The sequence below is a fragment of the Camelus dromedarius genome, chromosome 17, assembly GCF_036321535.1.
Source record: "Camelus dromedarius isolate mCamDro1 chromosome 17, mCamDro1.pat, whole genome shotgun sequence".
In the NCBI taxonomy this organism is placed as follows: domain Eukaryota; kingdom Metazoa; phylum Chordata; class Mammalia; order Artiodactyla; family Camelidae; genus Camelus; species Camelus dromedarius.
The window spans coordinates 30,562,453-30,572,417 of NC_087452.1; the positions used below are offsets into that span (position 1 = coordinate 30,562,453).

General features: G+C 40.5%; 1 protein-coding gene across 1 annotated transcript; it reads left to right on the top strand.

The window, feature by feature from the left end:
• The first annotated feature begins 1,550 nt into the window (after positions 1–1,550).
• On the top strand, positions 1,551–6,946 carry SELENOK (selenoprotein K). The gene is made up of 4 exons (XM_031470555.2): positions 1,551–1,700; positions 4,640–4,730; positions 6,156–6,239; positions 6,856–6,946. Exons 1-4 carry the CDS (start codon positions 1,682–1,684, stop codon positions 6,944–6,946), a joined length of 285 nt encoding a protein of 94 aa, XP_031326415.1. The 5' UTR covers positions 1,551–1,681.
• Positions 6,947–9,965: the final 3,019 nt, after the last annotated feature.

The following is a 9,965-nucleotide window of genomic DNA, read 5'->3' on the forward strand; positions in this document are numbered from 1 at the left end:
TATTTTCACACTGTGGTAAGTACTATGAAGAAAATAAGCATGGAGATGATTGGCCAGGAAAAGGAATTCAAAAGTGGTGACACTTAAGCTGAGCTCTAAAAGATGAAAGGAGCTGGATATGCAAGAAGGCAGCAGGGGAGCACCCTGGTAGAAGTAACACCATGTGCAGAGTCTTGCAGGCATGAAAGAACTTGGGTGCTCAGGACTTAAAGAACAATGTTACTAGAGCAAAGTTTGGGTGGGGATTGTGGTAGGAGGTGTAATTAAAGGGGCAATTAAATAGATATGTCATGATGGGCCTAGACCATGACAAGGAACTAGATCATACAACAATAGCAAATCAGAAAATTTTGATGTCTAAAAGGTTGCAAGCAAGTGAATGGAGTGATTTCCATTTTAAGATCATTCTTGCTGCAGTGTGAAAAGCTGCTTAAGCTTGGTAAAGGTGGAAGCTGTGATTTTAGGTAGAAGGCAACTAGAGAAGAGCAGGTAAGAGATGGTGGTGGTTATGGCTGAGGTTAAGAAAGGTCCTTGGGAAAAGTAATGATCCCATCCCAATATTTGTGCAAAAATAACCCTTCATGATACCGCTGCAAAAATTTCAAATAAAGGATGGTGTCTTGTTCTTTCATGCACTTTTAGGAGGAAAAATGCTACAAAAAAGTCAACATTAAGATGTTTAGGTATTGGAACATACAATCTTAGCACACTCTTAAAAGCAAAATTTCAATTTCATTTTAGTTAAGGTGATTTGTAACTCTGGGGAAACGACACACGGCTTGAGAACTAGGGGGAAAAATTAGGCCTCCACGCAGAAAGAACAGCCAAATACAAAAGCAAAAGGAGAGGAATTAAATTGCCACTGTCAAGGACCAGAAAGTAGCCCGGTGGCTGGTGCAGAGTAAATACCCATCAGCATTTTGTATGCAGTCCATGTATAATCAAAGACCACGAGACATCAATTCGTCCTTCACCTCCACAATGTTGGCATATCACGCAGTAGCCAGGAATGAGAAGCATAGAAAGGTCTCGAGCTATTCTGGGCTACAGTATTTTCCAGCTGTTTCACAAGAGCTGATAAAAACTCCAACCACTTCTGGTGAACCAAGAGCAGAAACGCTGATTCTAAAGAGTGTAAGTACGTCATCTAGAGATGTCTGTGTATTCCCGAAGGCTTGACAATAAAGCTCTTTACGGTTTGATCACCGCCTCCGCCCGAAACTCCCTCAAAGATCCACAATTCCGGAAAATTCTTAGCAACTTCCTCCTGCTAGCGGTTCTCCAAGCCACTTCACATGTGGCCTTTACTCCCCAACCCTGGGACTTTCTAACAACTAGAAACCAGCATCTCTTCTCCAGGTGGTACAAAAGAGCTCTCCAAAATCCAATCCCAAAGGAGACAGGAAAGCGCGAGTTTACCGTGTTTACAGGCTAAATCCTAACGTCATATCCGGTCATCTGCCCGTCAGCCTCCGCTTTACGCCGGAAGTCACTGGCTTGACGAAACCAAACGCCGGCGGGGGACGTGTCTCCCCAGAGCCAATGAACTCTGCCCACCTCCCTCCTCTTGGCTGTTTTGTCGCTACGTGCCTTGTGACGTCAGAGGGCGGGCGCAAAGAGGAATACGGAAGCTGAGAGGGGCCAGACACTTCTGTCGCTCCGGAGGCTGGGAGGAGGCAAGATGGTTTACATCTCGAATGGTGAGTTGGAGAGGATACTAGGGCGACCTTTGTCCTCTGAGGCTGGGCCCCGAGTTTCTTCTGTCCTTGCCCACCGGGCCCGGCACGGCTTTCCCGGATACGGCCCCTGGCTAGGCGGAGCTGGAGGTGAAGTCGCCCCGGCCTGCGGCGCGTCAGCCCATCATCCCTGAGCCAGCCGCGGAGGCCGAGGCCTTTGTGGTAACCGCGGTGCCGGATGCCCGGCTTCCTCGTCGTCGTGGTAGTTCTGATTGTGGGTCTCGGAAAGAGGTCTTTCCTATCGGGCGTCGTTGTCCTTAACTAGTAATGACCGGAGTGTCCACACTTCTTGCGTAGCACTTATGTCTGGAGCACTGCTCTAGCGTTGTTCTCTTACCCACCTATTCGGTCTTTATTTCGCACTATCTGGGTAATACCCTATTATCTGATGCTTTAGGAGTGGAGACTGGCGCAGCCGGATTAAATAGCTTGCCTAGTGTCACAAAGGGCTCAATTGGGTTTCGTACGCAGGTGGGCTGACGTCAGCGTCCTTGCGGTTATTTACCCTACTGCCTCTTTCTAAACGGTGTAAGAGAATTGGGTGAAAGCTTTTTCCCTCAGGAGAGAGGTAGTTCGTCATGCCTGTAACTTTTTGCCTTGATTTCAAGGAGCACGGGGAGAAACACCACTCCCTGTAGGAGCAAGTGGATTATTACCGGAATGGAGACTCTGAGAGAGACTTAATTTTGTGACTCCCCAAAGGCAGGGAGTGGAAAGGAAAGACACAGCATGACTGGGTCAGAACAATATCAGAACTGCCTGCCCACCTGTTTGACTCAGGTGAAATAAATGCCTTGGTGCACTCTTAACAAGTAGTCCTTGGGTCACTGGAACCAGGTCCTGGTTCTGTTTGAATCATTTGTTTATGTTCAAGTCAGTGAGAAGTCTTCTGGCTGTGTGCACTTTGCATTTCTTTGCTTTTCAAAGTCTCACTTTCTCCTCCTCCTCGTCTCTCTCTTACAATTTTTCAAAACAAGTAGGTTGATGAGCATTAAAGAAAAGGATCAGAGTTTCATCTTAGTTTTGGGCACTTGCAGACTTTGTGTTATATCCTCTATGCTTAAGGCTGGCAGCTTCTATTACTGATGCATTATTGAATAATTCTTTGTATTTGTAGTGTGTCTTATTGTGTATGTACTGTTGTATTGATCTACATAAATAACATAAAGCTCCTATTAGGACCTCTAATCTCATTTTTATAATTGAGAAATGCCAGTTGCATTCAAGCAATCTATTTCTAAGAATATTGAGAGGGGAGGTTTCTGCCTTCAGAAACCAGGAGTAAAAGTGTAAAAAGTCAGAATGATACAAATGCATGCAATAGGTTCTTTAGAATCACATAGGAAGAATTTGATGGGTTCCAGTTAGATCTTTTTTCTTAAAAGGGCTGTATCAACATTTCATAGTTGACAAAATATTTCTTAGTGTCAGATGACCTTTTTTTCCACAATCCTATATGGTGACTAGCCTTGCAATACTTTTCTCAGAGAAAATGTCACATCACTTAACAAAGCAGAGCTAGTAACAGGCAGAACCAAGCCTATCACTCATGCTGTCTTTTAAGTGTAGCCCTTTTTTCTCAATAGGTCTGTGAGAGCTCAGGTCCAAGTAGATGCCTGAAAATAAGCTGGTGAAGGAAAGAAGAAAAGTAAACCATATTGGAGTTGGGGGTGGGGGAGATGGCAGTGAGTGTGGTGAAGCCGAAGGAAAAATGGAAAGGGAGTTGACAGATTGCTCTTCTCCCGAAATATTCTGACCTGATGATTTGCAGAGCTGGAACTCTAGAGTATTAACTTTTTCTGTTGTAGCTTCTGTTATTTAAAGTGGTTTGAAAAATAGATCCATTTTTCTGTAAGATAAAGCTGGAATCTTAATTAGGATCAACAGTATTCTTATAAAGAAAAATAGTGGTCATTTTAATGAACAAGCCAAATTCTCTTCAGTACTTAGAGCACACAGATCTTTGATTTATAAGAATTTTAACATAACAACTGATTCTAAGGATTTTAAGAGTATGTACAATCTTTTTATATAGGCAACAGACCTCATAAGTGAAAAAGATATTCTGAAGTGGTGTTAGCATTCTTTATATACACCCATCCCATTTGTTTCTTCAAAATACTTGAATAAACAGATAGTCATACACTCATATTCATAGCAGCATTTTCACGGTAGCCAAAGGATGGAAGCAACCCAGGTGTCCATCAACAGATGAATGGATGAACAAAAATATAGTAAGTATGTACAATGGAGTATTAATCAGACTTAAAGAGGAAGGAAACTTTGATACATGCTGCAATATGGATGAACCCTGAAGACATTATGCTAAGTGAAATAGCCAGTTGCCAAAGTACAAATACTCTTTGATTCCTCATATAAAGTTACTAGAGCAGTCAAATTCAAGAGACAGAGTAGAATGGTGGTTGCCAGGGGCTGGGGAAAGGGAGAAATGGGGAGTTAGTGTTTAATGGGTGTGGAGTTTTAGTTGGGGAAGATGAAAAAGTTCTGGAAGTGGCTGGTGTTGATTGTTGTACTACAGTGTAAGTGTACTGAATGCCATAGAACTGTATACTTTTTTAAATGGTTAAAATTGTAAAAGTTTTTTGTGTATATTTTAACACAATAAAAAAAGAAAAAATTTGAAGTGTCACCCACCAAAATTACAAACTATAAAAGGCATAATTAGACATATTAAAGGAGTGAACCTTAGATCACAGAGCTTTACTTCCCTGAACCCTTCCTTAGAATGACGTGCACGTAACAGACCTCTCCTGTGTTGACCATTTGGAACAATGGACGAGTTGAAAACTAAGTCCATGAGTGTTACCTAGCTGATAAAATGTTATGCATCTTGTATCAGGGATTTGTAGCACTAACTGAAGTTTCTTTATTCTTGTTTCTAGGACAAGTGTTGGACAGCCGGAGTCAGTCCCCATGGAGATTATCTTTCATAACGGATTTCTTCTGGGGAATAGCTGAGTTTGTGGTTTTGTTGTAAGTGTAGTAGTGCTCTTAGTAGCCCTGATATTTAAGTTGACAGAAGTACATTAAGTACATTATGTTGGTATCTTAAAAGAAGCTCAGCTTTCCAGAAACAGTTTTTAACTGTAGTTTTTTTTTTTTAAGTCATAGCTTTTCTAAGGGAGGTGAGGGCTTGTCTTGCGATAAAACTGCCCCCAAACAACTTAGGATTATAAATATGTTCCTTGAGTTAGTAAGCTTGACCATGCCTGAGCTCTAGTGGTAACCACTTCAGCCTGCAGCTATGGGGCCAGGCCTGCTCATTCTACTGTCAGCATCTCGCTTTCTCTCTGCTGTTCCCACCTTTAGTGTGTATGTGACACTTTTATTGTGTATTGTACAGTAAGTAAACAAGGAGAATTAGATCTTGATTTTTAAAAGCTCCCAAGTCGTAAACTTTTTTTAATGAACTGTTAACATTGATACAGAGGAGACAGCAATTTAAACTTCTTTTTCATATGCTGTTTGTTTTACGAAAATTGTTCATCAGCTACTAATAATATCCAAAGTTTAAATACACATTTGAGTGTCTCATGAGCAGAGACATGTGGGAGACAGTCCCTTCCTTTGATGACTTAAATGTCAGTAAATACTCACTTTACAGAAGACCTTGGGGTGGGCATGATTGTGGGAGGTAAACATCAGAGGAAGTTATTCCAGGTGGAAGAAACATAGGAAAGATGACAGAATTTTGAAAATCAGGCAGTGATCTTTATATTTAATTTGATTGTAGCTGTGGATTGGAAAGATTAATCTGATGGCTGCATGTAGCATAAATTAGAAGTGCTAAACGGAAGAGGCAGTTCCATAGAAAAACAAAACGGGAGAGAAAGGCCCTAAGTTAAGTTACTTATTGCAAAACTTCTTGGCAATCTCTTACAGATTTCACTTACTCCATATTGTTTATTTAAAATCTTAATTTAGTTAAATCCTTCCCCCTCCACAAATAAAGAAAATTCCATTGAAATGGATTCCAAGTAGGCCCTTTGCCACTGGCACACCACCTCCACCTCTCCCTCCCCCAGGTAACATTAGGTAAGCTGTCTGCAGGGGAATGGACCTGCAATACTGTAAGAGCAGACTCTGGGACTTGACAGCTAATAGAGAGCAGAGGAAGGAAGCTGGAGATGACTCTGATTTCAGAGTTATTCCTAGACTCTATCTAGAAGAGTTATAGCAAATAAGACAAGGAATGGTGGTTTGGCACAGAACATAATAGCACACTCTGTTTAGACATGTGCTTGCACTAGGTCGTGGTGTCCAGCTGGCTTCCAAAAATGTGAGTTTGGAGCTAAGTTAGTTTAGTCATCCTCCCACAGAGATGACAGTTAAAGCCATGGAAATACATTTTATAATGTTGAAATTAGAAATTCTGTTATTTTCTGCTCCTTGTTTCAGTTTCAGAACTCTGCTTCAGCAAGATGTGAAAACGAGAAGAGGCTATGGAAGCTCATCTGACTCCAGATACGATGATGGAAGAGGGTATAGCTTTTTACATTGATAAAAGATGTTTTTACTTCTCCATACAATTTAGTTAAACTATAGATAAATAGATGATAGATAGGTAGACAGACAGATAGAAATAGTTAGGCTTATGGAAATTAAAGGCTTAAATTCTACTTCACAAGATTAACGCATTACTGTAAATTAATGATAACCAGAGTTAATCTGACAAAATTAAAATGTATATCAAATATCCTATGGGAAAAGTCTAAATTAGAGGATGAAAACTGATGGCCATTTATATTAAACATTAAAATCTAGAGATTTCACTTTAGAATCCGGATTTCTAGCTGCTAATGAAATTCTCAGAAGATCGAGCAGCACTGGGTAGGGCTTGTGGTTCCATATGGCAAAACTCTGCTGGAGCTGGGTTTCAGTTGGCCATTTACAGGAGGTTCTGTTCAGTTTATCATAATCCTTGCTGGACTCTCTTTTCTCATGTGCGTTTGATCTCTTTCAGTATTTGAACTTCTGACTCCCAACCTAAATGGTAGTTCCTGTTTTAAACAAAGCAAAAGGTCTATTTGAGTGTTTAAAAGGAACCAATTGGAGTAATGTCTACTAAACAGTAGAAATTAACTTGTCTTATTATTAGGCCACCAGGAAACCCCCCCAGAAGAATGGGTCGAATTAATCATCTGCGTGGCCCGAATCCTCCTCCAATGGCCGGAGGATGAGGAAGGTAACTTAAAATCTGCAATTATTCTGCAGGGATTTCATTTTGAAAATGCCTTCTTAGGAAGGTTTTCTTTGGGAAAACAGAAGTCACAACATTTTGTAACTACTCAGACATCTTATTTGGAAAAATATATTTTAAGCCTTGAAAAATTGAATCAAAATGTCTTTTGAAGAAGGTTTTAAAGCATGTATGTAATGACTGGATTTTTCATACAGATCCAAATTACTAACTAGTAGCTAATTATAACATTTTCTTGCAGGTAAATGTCTGCTCTAAGAAGCAGACAACTGGACATGCACATTCATAGCAGAAGGAAACCATCAGGAAATGGAGTGCTGACCATGCTGGACAAGTAGATGAATGTGTATGTCTAAACAAGAGTTTTGCTCTGTGTCCTCACAGACGAATGAGGTCGTGCTGGGAATTCCCTCCGCAGGGAACTGGCATGACTGATATGCAGTTCTATAAATGCACATGTTTGTCTCATCTTTTTGTAACGTTTATGAAAGTATTAATATAGTTTTAATAAGTAAATATTTTTAGGTTACAAAACTTACTTCTCATCTTTATAGAGTTAAAACAAAAAAATTCCAAATTTGAAGAAAAATAAAAGACTGTGTACTGAGTACTATTAGTGTCACCTTTTTCAGCTTCTGAAATAGTTTTTTTTGTTCTCATTTATAAATAAATCACATTGTATTTATCTCATTAGTATGCATACACTATCTGTGCTCTTGAATTAATTTTTATCTTGAATTAATTCATGGATCTTTAATACAGTGTGTCTTATTGCTACCAAATATAATTATCTGGGTATTTATAAAGCCTTAACAAACCTGAGCTACAAAATGAAGATTTGCTAGGTGGTCTTTAAAATCATGAATTTCAATTCTATTTTGACCAATTTTAATTCTAAACCATTGCTTAAGATACTGCCTGTTGGCTTTAACCCCATCTGAATGCTGGTAACTCATTCTTTCACTAGAAGTTCTTTTGAGGTTAGGGATTTTGTCTTCTTTCTCTCAGTGCTTTGAACAGTGATGACATGTAATAGGCACTGAACTATTTATAGGTAAGGTAGATAATACAGATTTATGTTTAACAGACTTTGAAAAGGTAAGAGCTTTTTAATATCTGTTTATAACTATTTATTCAACTCTGCCAGGAAATGGAGTTGTAGTGCCATAGTACACTGGTCTTCAAAGATAAGGAAAGAGGCAATTAGAACACAATTTTAAGGGTAGGTTTAATAAAGATAGTCTGTTGATGACTCAGGTCTGTGTCAGACATTTTACCTTTTACGTGTTATTAATTCTGACACACTGAGGTAGGTAGGTTATAGGTGCATTATACAGATACATGCAAGGGCTCAGGGAAGTTTTGTAACTTCCTAGACTGTATGGCTAGTGAATGGCAGAGTCATGCTGTCAAACCTCCACTTAAGGCTGTGGTGGGGGTGACCAGGGCAGTATCAGAAAGTGGTGGCTTTTCTGTGCACATGACCCGTGATCTGCCCCTTTGGACTGTTGCTGCAAGGACTCTTCCTTATGGCTTATCCTAGAGTCAGGACTGCATTGGACATTAGCTGTTTCCCTCTGCATGTGAGGGATGCTACTGTAGTACAGAACACGGCCTCTTGAGTAGTTTGTGTCCACATCATTGCTACTCAATAGTTATGCTCTTGAGTGAGTTAGGCCATTCTCTCCCAGTTTACTCATCTGTAAGATAGGGATTAAATTCCTGCCTCAGGAGGTTCTTTACTCAGCAGTAATTAATCACCAAGTGCTTATTGGGCACCTATCATGTGCTGAAGCTAACTGATGATTAAAATAAAGTCCCTCTTCTCATGGGGCATACTGTCTAGTGTGGGAAACACTAACTGGGCAGACAAGTTCAAAGGAAACAAGATGACAAGGTACATGGAGAGTTCTCTCTGAAGTGACATTTGAGACAGGAGAATGGGCTGAGGGAAGGGCATCCAAGGCAAAAAGGACAGCAAGTTCAATGGCCTGGTGATGGGAAGGGGTTGGCATGTCTGAGAAGCTGAAAGAAAGCGAGTATCGAAATGCCAGAGGGGGAGAGAAGAAATGAGTGTGAAGTTAGAAATGTAGTAGGAACTAGATTAAGTATGGCTTTATGGGCTATAGATTCTGTTCCTTGACCAAAGGGAAATCATGAGAGTTTAAAGCATGGGTTTAATTTTTGTTTGAGATAACTCATTGGCATTGTTAAGTGAAGTGCTGAGTACATAGTACTGATTGTTTTAACTAGTTCATGATATTTTAAAAGTTGACACGTGGGCAACTATCAAAAGTAGACCACAGGAGGACAAGACTGGAAGCAGGGACTTGGGTTTAGAGGATGTGGTGATCCAGGTGAGATAGTAACTTGGACTAGGTAGAAGCAATAGAAATGGAGAAGTGGATGCATTCAAGATACATTTGAGAGATTGTGGGTTTGCTGATGGATGTGAATGTAGAAAATGTGGACAAGTGAAGAAACAAAGTGATATTTATTGAGATGGTAAGAGTGGGAGTAGATTTTTTTCCAGAGGTGGAGATCAAGAGTTCCATTTTCGACATAGTTTGCAATGCTTTGTGGACATCTAAGTGGAAGTACTAAATAAGCAATTGGTTATCAGTCTGGATCTTAGGGAGAGATCCAAACTGGAAATGTATATATTTGGTATTTATCTTCATTCAAAGCCATGAAACTGGATAAAGGCATTCAAGGAGTGTGTAGAGAGGAGCCCTAACTCCATTGAATCCTAACATCAGAGGCTGGACTAAGCATGGCAGTGAAGTATAAGCAGAACTGTGAGTGGCGTCTGAGAATCCAGGAGAGACAGGTGTGAGGACCAAGTGAGATTCCTGTTGTCAGGTGTTCCACAGCAAGCGCTCGAAAGAAAACACAAGTACGTTGTGGGCATGCTCCAGCCAAGACCAATCACGGCAACAGCCACCCAATCCAGTCCCTGCCCCGCCCTCCTCTGGACAGCTCCGCCCTTCCTCCTTCCCGGAATCCTC